At 36.9% G+C, this 20,315-nt stretch overlaps 1 protein-coding gene across 2 annotated transcripts in view; it reads right to left on the minus strand.

Moving 5' to 3' along the window:
- Positions 1–16,544: 16,544 nt before the first annotated feature.
- The window catches only part of LOC134608553 (desmoglein-4-like), a 30,967-nt gene continuing 27,196 nt past the window's right edge, over positions 16,545–20,315 (minus strand). The window contains exons 14-16 of one of the 2 annotated variants that reach the window (XM_063451444.1): positions 18,787–18,832; positions 17,799–18,091; positions 16,545–17,575 (exon numbers count right to left, since the gene is read on the minus strand). In XM_063451444.1, the coding sequence (XP_063307514.1) occupies positions 16,598–17,575; positions 17,799–18,091; positions 18,787–18,832 (1,317 nt within the window). In that variant the 3' untranslated portion in view covers positions 16,545–16,597. Of the gene's footprint in view, positions 17,576–17,798; positions 18,095–18,786; positions 18,833–20,315 lie in introns of both variants that reach the window. The other variant, XM_063451443.1, reaches the window with a different exon arrangement.

The raw sequence follows: 20,315 nt of genomic DNA on the forward strand, positions 1-20,315 counted from the left end.
GCAACAGGGCCGTCTTTAATATGATTAGGACCCTGGGCAATGCATTTTCTTGGGCCCCCTGGGCCCTGCCCCTCCTATCCCTCCCCCCAATTACGCCCAATGTGCAATCACACTGACAGACGTACTGGCACATACAGACACAGACAGACATTAAAACATTCACAGATACACACTGACACACAAATATATACTGGCAGACATACTGACACACACACACACACAGACGTATTGACACACACACACAGACGTATTGACACACACACACAGGCATACTGACACACACACAGGCATACTGACACACACACAGGCAGACGTACTGGCACATACACACAGACAGACATTAAAACATTCACAGATACATACTGACACACACATACACTGACACACAAATATATACTGGCAGACATACTGACACACAGACATACATACATACACACACACACAGGCACATACACTGACAGATATACTGACACACACACACACACACAAACATACATACACACACAGACACATACACTGACAGATATACTGACACACACAGACACACAGACACATACACTGACAGATATACTGACACACATACACATACACTGACAGACGTATTGACACACAGGCATACTGACATACACATAGACAGACATACTGACACACACAGGCCTACTGACATACACACACACACACATACATACATACACAGACAGACATACTGACACACACAAACATACTTACACACAAGCATACATTTAGCCACCCTCCAGGTTCTTACCTTTTCCTGGAGGGTGGTTTCCCTGGGGTCCAGTGGCAGGCTAAGGCAGATGGGAGTTTTCCTCTGGAACTCCCCTCCCTGCCATTCTCCACCCGCGCGGCTGTGCTCTCCGTCGGGAGGAAGTGACGTCACTTCATCCCAGCCGGTACAGGAAGGGGCCCAGACCGGGCCCCTGCTCACACATGCTCTCCGGGTGGCCCTTAGTGCATGAGCCACCCGGGGAGTCTCCTCAGCGTGCGGGCCGGTGCGGCTCTGTGCAGCCGCACCGCCGGGTCCAAGGGGGGCTGCGCAAATCGCGGGGCCCACGGGGCAGCTGCTCTGGGCCCCCCAGGAGCAACTGGGCCCGGGGCAGCTGCCCCGTTTGCCCCGCGTTAAAGACGGCCCTGCTTTGCAAGGACACTCAAAAGCCTGCCATCCATGGATACTGTCAGTGTTTTGATCTGTTCACCATCAACATTGCGTGCAGAAGCAACCACAGCCTCCCAGACACTGTTCAGAGAGGTGTACTGTTTTCCCTCCTTGTAAATCTCACATTTGATGATGGACCACAGGTTCTCAATGGGGTTCAGATCAGGTGAACAAGGAGGCCATGTCATTAGATTTTCTTCTTTTATACCCTTTCTTGCCAGCCACGCTGTGGAGTACTTGGACGTGTGTGATGGAGCATTGTCCTGCATGAAAATCATGTTTTTCTTGAAGGATGCAGACTTCTTCCTGTACCACTGCTTGAAGAAGGTGTCTTCCAGAAACTGGCAGTAGGACTGGGAGTTGAGCTTGACTCCATCCTCAACCCGAAAAAGGCCCCACAAGCTCATCTTTGATGATACCAGCCCAAACCAGTACTCCACCTCCACCTTGCTGGCGTCTGAGTCGGACTGGAGCTCTCTGCCCTTTACCAATCCAGCCACGGGCCCATCCATCTGGCCCATCAAGACTCACTCTCATTTCATCAGTCCATAAAACCTTAGAAAAATCCGTCTTGAGATATTTCTTGGCCCAGTCTTGACGTTTCAGCTTGTGTGTCTTGTTCAGTGGTGGTCGTCTTTCAGCCTTTCTTACCTTGGCCATGTCTCTGAATATTGCACACATTGTGCTTTTGGGCACTCCAGTGATGTTGCAGCTCTGAAATATGGCCAAACTGGTGGCAAGTGGCATCTTGGCAGCTGCACGCTTGACTTTTCTCAGTTCATGGGCAGTTATTTTGCCCCTTGGTTTTTCCACACGCTTCTTGCGACCCTGTTGACTATTTTGAATGAAACGCTTGATTGTTCGATGATCACGCTTCAGAAGCTTTGCAATTTTAAGAGTGCTGCATCCCTCTGCAAGATATCTCACTATTTTTGACTTTTCTGAGCCTGTCAAGTCATTCTTTTGACCCATTTTGCCAAAGGAAAGGAAGTTGCCTAATAATTATGCACACCTGATATAGGGTGTTGATGTCATTAGACCACACCCCTTCTCATTACAGAGATGCACATCACCTAATATGCTTAATTGGTAGTAGGCTTTCGAGCCTATACAGCTTGGAGTAAGACAACATGCATAAAGAGGATGCTGTGGTCAAAATACTAATTTGCCTAATAATTCTGCACTCCCTGTATTAATATCCTTCTGAATATACGGTCTCCAGTACTGCGTACAATACTCCAAGTGAGGTCTCACCAGTGTTCTGTACAATGGCATGAGCACTTCCCTCTTTCTACTGCTAATTCCTCTCCCTATACAACCAAGCATTCTGCTAGCATTTCTGTCATGCCTTAACTATAATATCCCCTTACTTCCTGGTTCCACGGAGCTTAGCCACACCTCTTCATGACTCGGTCTCCCTATTTAATCTGACCGCACCAGCTGATCGAGGCTGGATTAATGAACTACGTTCTGTACTCACGAACCGGCTGCAACTTAGTTGTGAAATCCTGCTGTTACCGGACCGGAATAGAAGACTTCAAGTTCCCTTCGCCTCTCCTCATCCACGGCTAAAGCTGAACTCTATCCATGCAGGATAATCTGCCTCTGAGGAATCTCGGGAACCAGTGTTCTATAAGCCGGAAGCTAAGTAAAACTTCTCTGATAAACGTTGCATCTAAAGCTGTTATTTCCTGTCTCCAAAGTCCTTCGTTAAAGCCAACCGTTACAGCTAACTTCAACACATACTTGTCTCAGTTAGCTGCATCTATCTTTCTTCAGTTAAAGTCTATGGAACAGCTATTGTAACTTCTTATCATCTAATTAACTAATACTACTAAAGGACTCTTGCTGCTTCAGTTCCGTTTACTCCTTAAAGCTACAGTGCATGTAACTGTGGACTTCATTTATCATTTACTACTTAATGCTACAGTACCTGTATATTGGAATTAAAGTCAATACCAATTACTTCTAATAAATATTCGAACTATAAGAAATCTGCAGTTGTGTTCCTTCATATGAAATGTTTAAACGTGACAGATTAATCCAGCCTTTGTAATGGATCCAGCAGATTTCGATTCTACTATAACTACGCTGAATCAAAGAGTTGATACACTAACCCAAGATGTGCAAGACCTGCAAGTCACTAACGAAAGACTTCTCACTTATGTCAGAGATTTACAAACTCGTACTCCTCATACTACTCTGCTCTCGGCTAGTGATCCTGCTGTATGTAACCCTGAAAAATTCTATGGTGATCGTTCCAAATATAAGGAGTTTTTTTATTCCTGCAAACTATTGATTGCTTTAAAACCTAGAGCTTATCCCACAGAAAGATCTAAGGTTTTTTCAGTTATTTCCTTTCTAAGAGGTGAACCTATGTTCTGGGCCCATACCTTTTTGGACAATGATGACCCCATCTTAGGCTCACTGGATGAATTTTTTGAAGCCATGTCTCTTCTCTATGAAGATCCTAATAAACAAGCTACAGCTGATTTAACAATCAGAACACTACAGCAAAGAAATAGACCCGTTGAAGATTATATTGCTGAATTCAAAAGATGGGCTGTTGAAACGCAATGGAATGACATCACATTGCGCAACCAGTTTCGAATTGGTTTATCTGAAGCTGTAAAAGATGAACTCTCTAGAACAGAACTCCCTACTACTTTGAACGCTCTAATTCACTTATCAATCAGCATTGACAGAAGATTAAGAGAAAGAAAGGCAGAAAAAGCCCTTTTTCATTCTAAAGACCGAAAATCTTTTACTCCCTCAAAAGCTCCAGAAAAAACTTCTTTACCAAATGAACCCATGGAATTAGGGGTAATAAGAAGTCCTCTCACTCCTGCAGAAAAGAACCGAAGACGTCAATTAAACCTATGCATGTATTGTGCCTCTCAAGATCATCTGGTCTCTGATTGTCCCTTACTAAAACGGACAAAGGCCGGTAGACAAGCCTATACCTCTGCGATCTTCAGTGCACCCCCCCCAACATCGACCACTCCGTTCACACCTGTATCCCTTGTAATACAGTGGGATAAGGTGAGAATTGTGACTGAAGCTCTCATCGATTCTGGTGCACATGGAGTATTCATCGATTCAACCTTTGTAACAAAGAATAAAATTCCTTGTGTTCAAAAAGCCATTTCTGTTCCTGTTAAAGTGATTGACGGCTCCTTTATCTCCTCGGGACCGATTCTTCATGAAACCATCCCTCTAAAGGTAACCACCAATCATATTCATACTGAATTTCTAGTATTTGATGTTATTCCATCACCTCTCTATCCCGTTATAATAGGGATCAATTGGTTAAGGAACCACAACCCTCAAATTTCATGGTCTCCTTTCTCTATCACCTTTAACTCACATTATTGTAAAGAAACATGTTTACAGCAAATTCCTATTTTTCAAATCTCCAAAGAACCAACCATACCTTCTTGTTATTCAGACTTTTCAGATGTCTTCAGTAAAAAAGAAGCTGAAACGCTCCCGCCTCATCGTTCCTACGATTGTCCTATAGACCTCATACCTGGTGCCCCAGTACCTTTTGGGCACATCTACCCTCTCTCTGAGGCTGAATTACAAATTCTCAAAGAATATCTAGATGAAAACCTACGGAAAGGGTTCATTAGACCCTCTAGTTCACCTGCTGCCTCAAGTATGTTTTTCGTAAGAAACAAAGACCAGACTATACGTCCTATCATTGATTACAGAGCCTTAAACAAAATAACAGTTAAAAATCGTTATCCTCTTCCCCTCATCAATGAACTGGTTGAACGATTAAAAACTGCTACCATCTACACTAAGCTTGACCTTCGCGGGGCATATAATCTCATCAGGATAAAGGCTAATGATGAATGGAAAACTGCTTTCCGAACAAGATATGGCCTCTTCGAATATCTGGTGATGCCTTTTGGCCTCTGCAACGCCCCTGCAACTTTTCAACATTTCATAAATGATATCTTTAGAGACCTATTGGACGTCTGTGTCATCATTTATTTAGATGATATTCTCATATACTCCAACACTCCTGAGGAACATAGAAAACATGTCAGATGGGTGTTATCAAGACTCAGAACTCACAAATTATTCGCTAAACCCGAAAAATGTGTTTTTCACGTCAAAGAAATTACCTTCTTAGGTTATGTCATCTCCCCTCATTCAATAGGTATGGACAATGCAAAAGTCGATTGTATCATCAACTGGCCTGTTCCCTCTACAGTTAAAGAATTACAGCGATTTCTAGGATTCGCCAATTTCTACAGAAAATTTATTAAAAACTACTCTGAGATAGTTCACCCACTCAATCAACTTAACAGAAAAAATTATCCCTTCAATTGGAACGAGAAGGCTCAAACTGCCTTCACCGAATTAAAGAGAAAGTTTACAACAGCTCCTATTCTTCAACTTCCAAATCCTTCATATCTTTATGTCCTTGAAACGGATGCTTCGGAATTTGCAATTGGAGCTGTCCTCTCTCAACACAAAACTCCTCAAGACCCTCTTCATCCTGTTGCCTTCTTCTCACGATCATTATCTCCTGCTGAAAAGAATTATCCTACAGGAGAAAAAGAATTATTAAGTATCAAAGTGGCTTTAGAAACCTGGAGACACCTTCTTGAAGGCGCTCGGAACTCTTTAATCATTTATACTGACCATAAAAATCTCGAATATCTTCACTCCAATAAAACACTGTCTGCTCGACAAGTAAGATGGAATCTCTTTTTTTCCCGGTTCAACTTCCAAATCGTCTTTAGACCTGGGTCTAGAAACAAAAAGGCTGATGCCCTTTCCAGGATCCATAAGGACACTGAGATTGAACCTCCTTCGCCTAAAGTCATTGGAATCTTATCTTCTCTTATTGACGACATTAAAGATCTCAGTGAAGATGCTCTCGAACTTCCTAAATCAATTAAATTATCTAAGAAAAACGGTCTCTACTATTTCAAAGACCGGATTTACGTGCCTCCATCCTTCAGAATTAAAGTACTCGAATTTATTCATGATTCTCCTCTGGCAGGTCATCCAGGTATAAAGAAGACCCTTGAATTGTCCAAAAGATACTATTGGTGGCCTCGTCAAGACCAAACTATTGAATCTTATGTTAAATCTTGTTCTGTATGCCAAAGATCAAAACATGTCCATCATCAACCATTTGGTCAATTATTGAATTTACCAATTCCTGAACGACCTTGGCAATCCATCTCTATGGATTTCTTGGTAGAATTACCTCCTTCTCATCATCACACTACCATTTTAGTGGTAGTAGACCGCTTCACAAAAATGTCTCATTTCATTCCTTTAAAGAAGTTACCTTCGTCCTCTGAACTTTCGAAAACATTTCTTGACAACATAGTTAAACTTCACAGACTGCCAGACGAAATCATTTCAGACCGAGGAACTCAATTTACCTCCAAATTCTGGACTGCCTTATGTGCCACTCTTCATATCCAACGTAAACTATCATCTGCATATCATCCTCAAACAGATGGACAAACTGAAAGAGTCAATCAATGCTTAGAACAATATCTACGATGTTATTGCTCTCACTTACAAGACGATTGGATAACTTGGTTACCAATGGCAGAATTCGCATACAATAACTCTTTTCATACCAGCAGTAAAATGACTCCATTTCTATCCAATTATGGATTTCATCCTTCCTCATTTCCTGCTCAGACAAGTTCTTCATCTAATCTATCCGATTCGAATCAAATCTCTCATATGTCCTCTTTATTCAAAAAATTGCATGACAATCTTGAATTGGCCTCCTCCACTCAAAAGAAGTTTTATGATACAAAACGACAACCTTCACCTTCTTATCAAATCGGTGATCTTGTCTGGCTTTCCTCAAAGAACGTTTCTACAAACCGTCCATCAAAGAAGTTAAGTTCTCTTTTCCTTGGTCCTTTTCCAATACTATCGATTATCAACCGTAATGTTGTTAAATTGAAACTTCCACCTACTTTAAAGCTCCATCCTGTTTTTCATGTGTCCTTGCTGAAGCCTCATCATCCTGACCCTTTCCAAAGGAATGTCACTACTTCTCCTGACCCTATACTGGTCCAGGGTGAAGAAGAATACGAGATTCAAAGTATACTGGATTCAAGGTTCCATCGTGGCTCCTTACAATATCTCATCAGATGGAAAGGATATGGAGTTGATGAGGATACATGGGAAAACTCCTCTGACGTTCATGCTGACAAATTAGTTTCCCAGTTTCACAAACGCTACCCTTCTAAGCCAAGTCAATAGCACCCAGAGGTTGCTCATTAAGGAGGGGATACTGTCATGCCTTAACTATAATATCCCCTTACTTCCTGGTTCCACGGAGCTTAGCCACACCTCTTCATGACTCGGTCTCCCTATTTAATCTGACCGCACCAGCTGATCGAGGCTGGATTAATGAACTACGTTCTGTACTCACGAACCGGCTGCAACTTAGTTGTGAAATCCTGCTGTTACCGGACCGGAATAGAAGACTTCAAGTTCCCTTCGCCTCTCCTCATCCACGGCTAAAGCTGAACTCTATCCATGCAGGATAATCTGCCTCTGAGGAATCTCGGGAACCAGTGTTCTATAAGCCGGAAGCTAAGTAAAACTTCTCTGATAAACGTTGCATCTAAAGCTGTTATTTCCTGTCTCCAAAGTCCTTCGTTAAAGCCAACCGTTACAGCTAACTTCAACACATACTTGTCTCAGTTAGCTGCATCTATCTTTCTTCAGTTAAAGTCTATGGAACAGCTATTGTAACTTCTTATCATCTAATTAACTAATACTACTAAAGGACTCTTGCTGCTTCAGTTCCGTTTACTCCTTAAAGCTACAGTGCATGTAACTGTGGACTTCATTTATCATTTACTACTTAATGCTACAGTACCTGTATATTGGAATTAAAGTCAATACCAATTACTTCTAATAAATATTCGAACTATAAGAAATCTGCAGTTGTGTTCCTTCATATGAAATGTTTAAACGTGACAATTTCCTGCTGCTCTATTACATTGTCTGCCTACCTTTAAGTCATCAGAAATAATCACCCCTAAATCCTTTTCCTCAGATGTTGAGGTTACGACTCTATCAAATATTCTGTACTCTGCCCTTGGGTTTTTACGTCCAAGATGAATTATCTTGCACTTATCCACATTAAATGTCAGTTGCCACAGCTCTGACCGTTTTTCTAGTTGACCTAAATCATTAGCCATTTGGCTTATCCCTCCTGGAACATCAACCCTGTTACATATCTTAGTATTATCAGCAAAAAGACATACCTTACCATCAAAACCTTCTGCAATATCACTAATAGAAATATTAAAGATAATGGGTCCAAGTACAGTTCCCTGAGGTACCCCACTGGTGACAAGCCCATGCTTCGAATATACTCCATTGACTACAACCCTCTGTTGCCTGTCACTCAGCCACTGCCTTACCCATGCTACAATATTGGAATCCAAACTTAAAGATTGCAGTTTTGTGCCAACGGCTAGTTACAGCCTGGAACTATATTCTGGGTTGCCTAATGTTAACTAATAATGCCTAATTAACGCTGCTGTCAGCATGCACTGCACACTGTGCTTGTTCTCCCGCATTCCTTGCCTCCCTGCATTCTGATATATGGTTTAATTTTTTGTAATATTCCCCTTCTCTGTCCACACCCCTTGTCAACCCTTAATCCCTCCCACTCCGGCTGAGAGCGTGCGCATGAACTTTGTGCCGGTAAGAATAGTACTATTAAATGCCTCTCTATTAGTTTTTTCTTGTTTTTAAATGTTTTTATTTAGCCAAGTAAATAATGGCAAATATGGCATTCTAAATAATAATAAAAAAATAATAATAATAATAAAAAAAAATATACCCTTAAGTAAGCACTATTTGCCAATCAAATTGTAATAGAGCTGTTCTGCTATTTTGATTAATTCATGTTCATTTGTAACTAGCATTGCCCAATCAGGCAGTTCATTGATTTAATGAATACCATTGATTCCTACAAGAAAAAAGAAAAATATACTTTTTATAGAATAGGAGAAAACTTTAAAAGTTAAACTTGGTAATATTGTGTTTCAGGTGAAATTATGCATTAATACATTTGCTGTACATTTTTCTTCTTTTTTCTATGGGGCAGATTTAAAAAAAGGAATATGCTAAAAAATATATGCTCTTTCACAAGACAATATTGAGAGAGAAAAATACATTTTATTTTTAAAAAAACTAAAGCTTTTAAATTATTAACCCTTCTTTCACACAGCATGTACATTTATCTGGAAAGGTGTGGATATTTAAAGATACAATTAATATATATGTGAACAGATTGTATATCTAAAGAGAAGTCTGTGGTTTCCATTTTTGCGGCATAATTAACCATTGCTTCAAATTTTTTTTTTTTCTCGCATCATTTTGGATCAACCGAATAAAAAGTTGTGTTCAAATGTTGAACTTGATGGTCTTTTTTCAACCTAAATTACTATCGTACTATGACATAAATTATATTTTTTATTTTGAATGTATATATAACAAATGCAAACTTACCCGTTATCTTGGTCCTTGATCCATGCTGTATATACCAGTCCTCTAAAAAAAACCAAAAAAAAGCCTCTATAAATTACTCTGAGAATATCAGTTAGCATGGAATAAAGGTATTGTGTAAACATTCAGTGGGTTTAAAAAAATATATATATATTATTTGAATTTATGTGAGTTCATACAGTTTTAGCAACCGAGTACTAACCTTATCAGCGTACACCTTCAGGCAAATATTTTGCTCTTTCTTTTTTTTCTAAAAGTGCAGTAATGCGGATGGTGCACTGCTCCAGCACTGAAGAGTCAAGGACCCCACTCCAAACCCAGACCAGGTGTTTCTCCACTATCTTGAAGTTAATCCAATATGAACTGGCGAGGCACATTAGCAGAGATTCCTAGCATTTGATGTGTCTTTACCAAGCATGTTGTGTTTTCAAACATTGCACAGTATATGTAAGAACTAACAATATATAATATATTATAAATATAATATATAACATAGATGTTTGTGTACGATAATGTTTTGATTTTGCTCAACTCACGTGGTTGGGGATAGTTGACAGTCTAAAGAACGTCTACACAGGACCTAATCCTTTCTATTGATACCAAATAAAAGTGGCTTATTCACTAAAGTTTGATGAGATAAACTTATCTTTTGTAACTTAATAGCAGATTTCCAATGAACTTCTAGGGTAAAGTGCTATTCAATTATATGCTTATCTCGTCTGATAAAATCCAGCATGTAGTTTTAAACTGTAGGCCAAAATATCCAAATTGTGACAATTTCAATGTTTTCAGTTTGACTATTTTAAACTAAAATGGGAAATTTGTTTAATTCCTGATAACTAGCAATTTAGTAAACAATCACTCCTGTTTACTAAAGTGAGAATTCAATGTAAATTTTTAAAATGTAAGGCCAGGGTAGCTGAATTGAAAGCATAGCTTGCTTGAGAATGTTTCTAGATTTTACATTTAAATTCTCACTTTTGTGAATAACCCAGTGTGAGTTTCTCAATGATTTTAAATAATGAGGGGGTGGGGAGAGGGGGGGGCTCTTTCAATTTTTTTTCTATTAAAGGACCACTCTAGGCACCCAGACCACTTCAGCTTAATGAAGTGGTCTGGGTGCCAGGTCCAGCTAGGGTTAACTAATTGTTTTATAAACATAGCAGTTTCAGAGAAACTGCTATGTTTATCAATTAGTTAAGCCTTCCCCCTAATTCTCTAGTGGCTGTCTCATTGACAGCCGCTAGAGGCGCTTGCGTGATTCTCACTGTGAAAATCACAGTGAGAGCACGCAAGCGTCCATAGGAAAGCATTATGAATGCTTTCCTATGTGACCGGCTGAATGCGCGCGCAGCTATTGCTGCGCGTGCGCATTCAGCCGACGGGGAGGAACGGAGGCGGAGAGGAGGAGGAGAGCTCCCCGCCCAGCGCTGGAAAAAGGTAAGTTTTTACCCCTTTCCCCTTTCCAGAGCCGGGCGGGAGTGGGTCCCTGAGGGTGGGGGCACCCTCAGGGCACTCTAGTGCCAGGAAAACGAGTATGCTTTCCTGGCACTAGAGTGGTCCTTTAATCAGACTGTTATTATCAAGGATCAAGGTTAGGATGTGTTATTTCAAACATATTTTTTTTTTTTTTACTTTTGGGAATAAATACTGAAAAAAAAACACATTTATCAATTGTCTGATCTTCACGTTCAGACTGCTCATTACGGAAATTGAAAATCTGAACTATTATAGGACTTCTCATCCAACAGCTTCTGCGCCCAACAAGCTTAGTTAGTTTTATTCAATCATTGTCAGCCATTCAGTATCTTAACTAGAATGGCTGTATTATAAAGGGCATGTAAAATAAATTGAGTTACATCTGAAATAATGGATTGACATTAGATCCATCTGCATACGCTCCTTCTGTTATTGATGTAATAAGAAGAACTTGGAGACATGCCTTAGCTTAGTTCATGAATAATCAAATATTTATAGGCATTTTTAAAACCTTGCAGATATCATTTTAGGCCTTATCCAAGGTATTGCCCCTCCATTAGGACACAACAACATTTATTGGCATTTATTATTATAGAATGTAAGCTCATTTGAGCAGGGTCCTCTTCAACCTATCGTTCCTGTAAGTTGTCTTGTAATTGTCCTATTTATAGTTAAATAATAATATTGTAAAGCGGTACGGAATTTGTTGGCGCTATATAAACGGCGATAATAAAAATAAAGGAACAGGGACCAGAAACATTTGTACTTTGAATGCTCTTTGAATACATTTGGGCTGCACTAGTGGGCCCCTATAACTAAGCTGTTATTAAAGAAAGATAATTAAAAATAAATAGTAATTTGGCATCTACTGGTATGATACTTCCTAAAAATCTTTATAACAAAGGGTTTATTTACCTGAAGGGAAGTTGTGATAAGTTGACAAACAAGTTTCAAAACTTGGGATAAAATATTAGTGTTATATAAATTGCTATGTTCAGGAATTACTTCCAACCTGGCTAGCAGTTTTTTTGCATATGTTGCCAATATTCTTTTTGTTACCGTTTATAACTTTAAATAAAATAATAAAAGTCAAGTTTATTTAAAAGTGCTTTATTAATATTCTCTGTAAAGTACAAAAATATTGCCAGACATAAAGGCTTGATGAAAAATAATGCAGGTTCACTGATGTATTGTGCTAGTTACTATGCAATATAATATATTTTAGATAAAATTAGCAAAATAAAAACTATGTTTTAGGAAGATTAAGTGAAAAAGACATTATTAACCTGCATACATTGTAAAAAGATAATTATTGTGATGGACACAAAACAAGATAAGACACAAAAATCCCCTAGCACATTCTTACACAATGAGGAAGATTTAATAAGTTTTAAAATGTAGAATAACGTTTTTTTTTGTTGGTATTTTCTATTTATTCTCAGTGCATTATGTGTTATTCTCAGTGCAATTTAGTATAAATTCCAGTTATTTTGGTTGATCGTTAATTGGAAGCTGATACATACACAGCACAGAATGGAAAGCTATATTTTAAAACATTCACGACTTAGTAAATCCTTTCCCCATACAAGCCATTAGCTAAATATGACCAAAAGACTTCATGGTCTATTAAAAAAACAGTGAATTGTAGTGACTTATGACCTAACTCGAAACATACAACATAAAATAGATGAGTCCAGTGACTTCAAATGATCTATTTCTAACTCTTGTTCTCTGGTATTGAAATCGCAAGTCACAACAATTAGCTGTTTAGTTACTAGACCCCAGAAAAAAAGTAATTAAAAGCAGTGAGCTTATAAAACATATTGTTTTTTTTTTCAATACTTAAAGAAAAGCTTTGTTCTCAACCATACTTAAACATTTTCTAAAAGCTGCTCTGGATACAGTTCATAAAATGCTAAAAATCGTTGCGAATAAACCTCGGCGCAGGTTTTTTTTTGTCAGTCACATCTAAAGCTGAAGAGTGCAAAAACACACTTAATGTGACATACATACAACATAATTTATCTCATTGCAAAACCCAAAGTAAAATAAAATAAATATAGAATAGATGCAAATACAAAAATAATAAATTGAAAAAAAAAAAAAAAAAAAAAAAAAAAACTCATAGAAAATATATTATTCTCCAGGTGGATCTATTTTTGTATTCCTCAAATGTAATCTGAAAACATGTTTTAAGATGGATGTAAGGAATTCCAACACTTTCCAGGTTTCTATGGTTTTGCAAGCAGATGGATCAGTGAAAATATCCAGCCAGCTCTGTAAGCACTTGCATGGTAGTCTTATGGGAACATGAACTGAATAGAGACTATAATGTCTTCATTCCCTACTCCTTTTAATTTGTGAATTGCATGAACTGTAGGGTTCATCAAAAATCTATGGAAAAGCCTTCTGAGAACTCACAGGTTTACTGTACTCAGTTCCACAGTACTATCCGGGGCCTGCAGACTGTTTTTGTTTGTTTTGAATAGTCAAGAAAACTTCTTAATTTGTTCCTGTCTTGAATGTGTCAACATTTTTTAAGTGCATGATTTGTTCTGTCTGACACAGATTTATTAATGATGTATTTTCCAAATGATTATTTTGGGGTATATTCCAAAAAAACTATCCCAATGCTTTTCTATTTTTAGATTTTTTGTTAAAGATTTTTTTTTTTTTTTTTTTTTTAGCTGTGTTGTTTATACATAGAAAAAAAAAAAAGCTTGATGCCATACCTCCAACGTGACACATTCATATCTGGCTGAAACTACTTGCAAGTTTAATTACTTTTAAGAAAAAGCTATATTCAGATCCTACAAATATTTAAATCATTTTCATCTGCATGAAAGCAGAGAGGCACTCTTTGGCCTTTGCTATATATACCATCCCTTACAAATAAAAGTAAAATGTAACCCTTTACTTGCCAGAAAGGTGCGACAACAGTATGTTGTTACTGCAACTTTGTTTGCAAGCTGTAATGCTATAAGTATAATTTATATATATTAAATCTCAAAGAGCTTTGCAATATAATATCATGGGTGTAATTCTTTTTCATACAACTCATAACATTTCTGTGCATAATGAAACCTTTTTTGTGTGTTTTAGATATTTATATATATATATATATATATATGTATATATATATATATATATAAAAATATATATATATATCTATATATATATATATATATATATATATATATATATATTTTTTTTTTTATAAAACTCTTGATTCTTCATGAACTATAATTCCCTGGTTGAAGCACTGTATATAATGTTTATGTTATTGCCTTAAAAGATATATATATTCACATTTGGTTTCATGGAACGATAGTGTTCTCGTGTTTGTTATATCGATAACTGATGGGGACACTTAACAGTTGGTTTAAACATAGGAATACATGTGATATATATAACAAAATATGGAAAAAAGTATTGTGTGAATTTCTGCCTTTTATGAGAATTGTGAATGGGCATGGCACATACATCTAACTATATGGCTGTCAGCATATCAAGTTCCCCCATTGGCACTTAAACATAGAAAAATAGACTTGGACTGCAGATACAAATCAGTTGGCCAATCTAGACTATCAATTTCCTAACAAAAGTTAAAAATGCTATAGATATTTTTTTCAAGCAATTGTGATAACACCAGGGAGTCTATTATTTACATCATTTATGGTGATTCTTCAAATAGAATCCCTATATACAAAACAAGAAAAAAAGGAACACTCTTCTGTGCTAAATATGAGAATGCATAAATGAATACTGTTGAAAGCAGAAGTGGAATTTTTTCAAGGGATTGGCATACTGAACAGAAAACCACTGTCCCTTCACCAATATTCTCAATAGATGTGACAAAAAGTTTGGAGTTTATTCATTGAAGTGTGAGTCATCATAAAAATTGAAGTGTATTCAAAGCAAGTTTCAAATGTTAGTCCAAAATAACATAACTGGAAAAAAATGTCCATGTCATTTGTTTTCAGTTTCCTTATTTTGGTCTAAAATTTGAAATCCATTTTAAATTCCAAACAATTAATTTTGTGAAAAACCCTGTTAAGATTTAATAAACATAGCTTGATTTTGTTCTTCATGCTTTATATCAAATGGGCCAAACGCGTATATATATATATATATATATATATATATATATATATATATATATATATATATATATATATATATATTCACAATATATATAATCTAATATATTCTTAGTATACATATATGCCTAATGAGAGTAGATACAACTAATACACACTGCTCATTAGACACCTAAAGCTAAGTAAAACTATGTAACATCTTTGTCTGAATAATTTTCTGAAGGTTAAACCAGTATGGTACCTCTTTAATATTTACAACAGAGTATAACAATTTTATTTTACATATTGTACAGAAATCAAATTTAAGTTCCTGTCAAATTATAGTTCATGTCAATGAAAAAGAACAACTTCTCTTAATTTTTCTTTTAAAAATGTATTTATAAGTCCGTCTGTCTGCCTGTCACTCTATCTATCTATCTATCTATCTATCTATCTATCTATCTATCTATCCATCCATCCATCCATCCATCCATCCATCCATCCATCCATCCATCCATCCATCCATCCATCCATCCATCCATCCATCCATCCATCCATCCATCCATCCATCCATCCATCCATCCATCCATCCATCCATCCATCCATCCATCCATCCATCCATCCATCCATCCATCCATCCATCCATCCATCCATCCATCCATCCATCCATCCATCCATCCATCCATCCCCTGTGATATCTTTATCTATAGATCAATATAGATATCACGTGGTCTAGTTTTTCTTTAAAAAGCGTTTTGGGTTACTGACTTTGTTTTAAGACAAATCGACACTATACTCTATACTGGATAGAGTTGGACTACATAGATGAAAAGCCATATAGATATTTTAAAGCCATCAATGCAGAATATTTGAGATATATATATATATATATATATATATATATATATATAAACAGGAAAGTAGAAAAATAGCACTCCAAGGACTTCAAAAGGGTATGGTTAAAAAAGTAACTTAGCTTTTATGCAGCAACTGCCACAAAGTATCAACATTTCAGTTCTATTACAGAACTTTCGTCAGATCTGTAATAGAACTGAAACGTTGATACTTTGTGGCAGTTGCTGCATAAAAGCTAAGTTACTTTTTTCACCATACCCTTATGAAGTCCTTGGAGTGCTATTTTTCTACTTTCCTGTTTATATCATTTTGCTTTATCAGCACCGGGCTCTAATATAAAACTACTGGAGTGCAAGTATTTGGACATTTATATATATATATATATATATATATATATATATATATATATATACACAATCAAATTATATACATGAATATGGGAACTTTATTGACTTCAAATCCATAGATAACCATACTAAATGCTTTGTTACTTGGTGTATTCAACTGTGCTATACTTTGTCACCTTACTGCGTGTTAGACTTGGGGATGTGGAGCCAATGGCCTGTGTTAGCAAGGGCTCAGCACTTAACAAGTGGTTTTGCATGCCTGAACCAGACATTACAGTTTTTTCTGTTACAATTACATTTTGGCCTCTACTCATATCAGGTTGAAAGCTAAAATTACTTTGAGCATTGGAGGCAGGCTGTACGAACCTCTCTGTAACAACAACATTCTGTGCTTCACTTATATCTTGGAAGCTGAATGCGTTGGACATTCTTGCATTGCTAGAGCCTAGTACTCTCTCACTAAGTACGACATCTGAGCTTTCTACTAGATTGGGCAAATCTCGAAGTTCATGTGCTACAGAAACAGGACGCACAACCCTTTCAGTCACAAATACATTTGAGCCACTTGGTATCTCTCGCACTACGGAAGTAGGTCTAACAACTCTTTCTGTTACCACAATTCCAGGCTGATTCCTTGGTTCAACAATATATGTGGGAGGTTGCATAGAGGCACCAGTTGTTGTGTAGGTCTCAGTTACTAGTACATTACCAGGAATAAATGAATCTGGTATAGGCCTAGCGGGTTGAAGGTTAGAAGATGAGTATGTGCTTTCAGTTACATAAGTAGTGTTACCTGCAGGCACAGAAGTACTTCCACGGGTAACCAAAGTAGAATTTTCTGACCTTATAGTGGTATCCGTTTCGACTACTGGAACATTAATAAATACCCTTGGCTCTTCCTCACTTAACCCTGGTCCAATTTCTTGACCAATGCATAATTCAGCAAGGGTTCTAAATTTTGGCCCTAAAGTGTCCAAATAATCATCATCCAAGTCATCGGCAATAAAACTACAACAACCAATAGATCCAGCAAGGCTTCCAATCCCTTCATTATCATAAATAAGCAGGCAATCATTTGCAGGTCGGCTCTCATCTTCATTGCCATATGCATCTGCTTTCTAAAACAAGAATTGTGATAAATGTTATTTTTTTTTTTAAATATTGCAAATTTAACATTGTTTGATTATTAGATTATTTTTTCAAAACACTGCAACAGGATAATGTTTAAACATCAATTTATAATACAAAATAAGTATACAATTTGAGTAGCAGGAGAAGTACATTTGTTATATAATATTTATTATTATAGTTTGAAATACATTTTAGTAAATATGTTTTTACCTCTGCAAAATAATTTTCAACATATGCCATGTTGACAGGGCCACTATTTGGGTAAAGAACTCCAGCAAGTGATTCCTCTATGTTACTCCCTCCCATCATTCTCTCGTCATATATGTCTCGTCCTCCTCCAGTTACATAGGTTTCATTTCCTGTGCTTACTCTTCCTCCTCCTCCTACTCCTGCTCCTGCTCCTAGTACTCCTGCTCTTCCTACTCCTATTCCTCCTAGTCCTCCACTGTGTCCTCCACCTCCTCCTCCAGTGCCAGCTCCAACCAGGGTGTTAGTTGTAAATACTTCTGAAAAGTAAAAAACAAAAACAGATTATGGATATAGCTTACAATGAATTATATTAGTGGCATGATGTTGGTCATTTGGGTCCTCCAAGTCTGTGCTCATGTATCACCCCTTCATGTCTCCTACCTTGCATCAGCTCTAAGGTGCTGCTAGATGGACCCAGATATTGTCAATACTATAGTGGGTACTTTGGTTTGTTAGTTGATCCACTTTACTATCTATGCTTTAAATATCTTTATAGATAAGGACATGTCACATAAACCCATATTATGTTTAGCAAACCATATCAATATTCACACTTAATCATTCTAAATTAGGTGCTCAAACAGTCAACCAGATTGATTAGTATCTCTCTAGCCAATCCTTCACCATCTTCAGACCCCACAAATCAAATATAACCTAAACCTGACCGTTTGAGCATAGTGGCAGAGTGTGCCAAGATAGACATATTACATAATCATTTTAATGCCAAGATCTTGCTCAAAAGCAATATAATGATGCCCTTGATGTAATATTATTTTTTATAGACTTTTTAAAATAATTTTATATATTGTGAAATGTTTTAATATTTAGAAATTTTCGTATATTGATATTTTATATATAAGTTATGCTATTTTAATATTTTGAAACTTTAAAAATAATTTTAAAAGTTTATCCAAAAATATTAAAGCTCTATTTTAGATACTTCACTTACCTGGGTATTCTGGACCACCAGAAGTTATAAGAGTGGTAGTCATATCCTATAAACATACAAAACAAAAAGAAACACATTGTTACAAGCGCAAATTAGTAGTTAGTAACATAATTTACCTAACATTCTTAAATGGTTTAAAGTGTTAAAGGACCACTTAAGGCATCCTGACCACTTTATCTCAATAAAGCTGTCAGGGTTCAGTGGCCTTTTAGTTTTAACTAAATGTTTCCATTTCTTGATTAGCACACCATTAGTGACTATCTAATTAAATCTGCATTGACTATAAAATCGTTTATCACCCATTGCCCGGAGCAGGTTTTACTTCCCATTGAGGAAGGACTTTGGGGATTTTTGACACATTTGTAAAGAACATTTGGATACAGTGATGAGCTACTCCTTTGTATATTAGATGTTACACTGGTAAAGTGAATCTAACAAGTAGTCATTTTCTCAGGTTTTTATCCCTGCTCTTGCATTTGATTACCATTGTTTGATTATGTTGAGAGTGTACTTCTTCTTTTCTATTTTTTAATGAGTGTTTTTATTTACTTCATAGTACTTAATACAGTTAATATCATATCCTAAACAATTGCTCATGATATCATATCATATTTATTTCTGTTATTAATTTTCTTTCTCTAAAGCTGTTTGTAATGTCGGCATAATGTATATAAAAAAAAATGTCCCTCTTTTCCCCTATGTTTTCAGGTAAAGGACATTTTTGGACCTGCTTAAGTAATGTCATACAAAATCACGGATTCTATGCAAAGAAAGTCTGTGTCATAAATGGGATGGGTACCTGAGAACCTACTGAAAATCTTCTCTGCATCTAATTTTATTTTACTGCCAAAGGGATTAGCTCATACATTAGTGGTTTTACAGAATCATGGTGAATTGACAACCAAACTTCATAATGTAAGTCACAATAGCATAGTTCAAAAAATAGTTGAACTGGAGTAATTTTTTCAATGACTCTGTTTTGGGTCTGAAATTTGAAATTCGATTTGTGGTTCACCACAAATGACTTTTTAGTGATTATTATTATTATTTTATTATTTATATAGCGCCATCAGATTCCATAGCGGTGTACAAAGGGTGGACTAACAGACATTTAATTGTAACCAGACAACTCGACGTACAGGAACAGAGAGGTGGAGGGCCCTGCTCAATGAGCTTACATTCTAGAGTGAGTGGTGTATAGTGACACAAAGGGTAAAAGTAGGGGTATGAAGTATAAAACCACACTAGGTATTTCTGTATTTGTATACACAGGGCATCCCCAGTCATCTACTCCGAATATTGCTGTGCTCACATCAGACACCTGAGCCAGACACATATTTTGTTATCTTTTAGTAGTGTTTTTTTTTTTTGTGGTTCCATGCTGATTATTTATGTATTTATTTATTTTATTTATAAAATATTTTACCAGGAAAGATACATTGAGGTGTTTTCAAGTATGTTCATAAGAACACTATGATCCCCCAACTGTAGCATAACTACCAATAAACCAACTGTATAGAATCTAGCGC

The sequence above is a fragment of the Pelobates fuscus genome, chromosome 4 (genome assembly GCF_036172605.1).
Source record: "Pelobates fuscus isolate aPelFus1 chromosome 4, aPelFus1.pri, whole genome shotgun sequence".
Classification (NCBI taxonomy): Eukaryota; Metazoa; Chordata; class Amphibia; order Anura; family Pelobatidae; genus Pelobates; species Pelobates fuscus.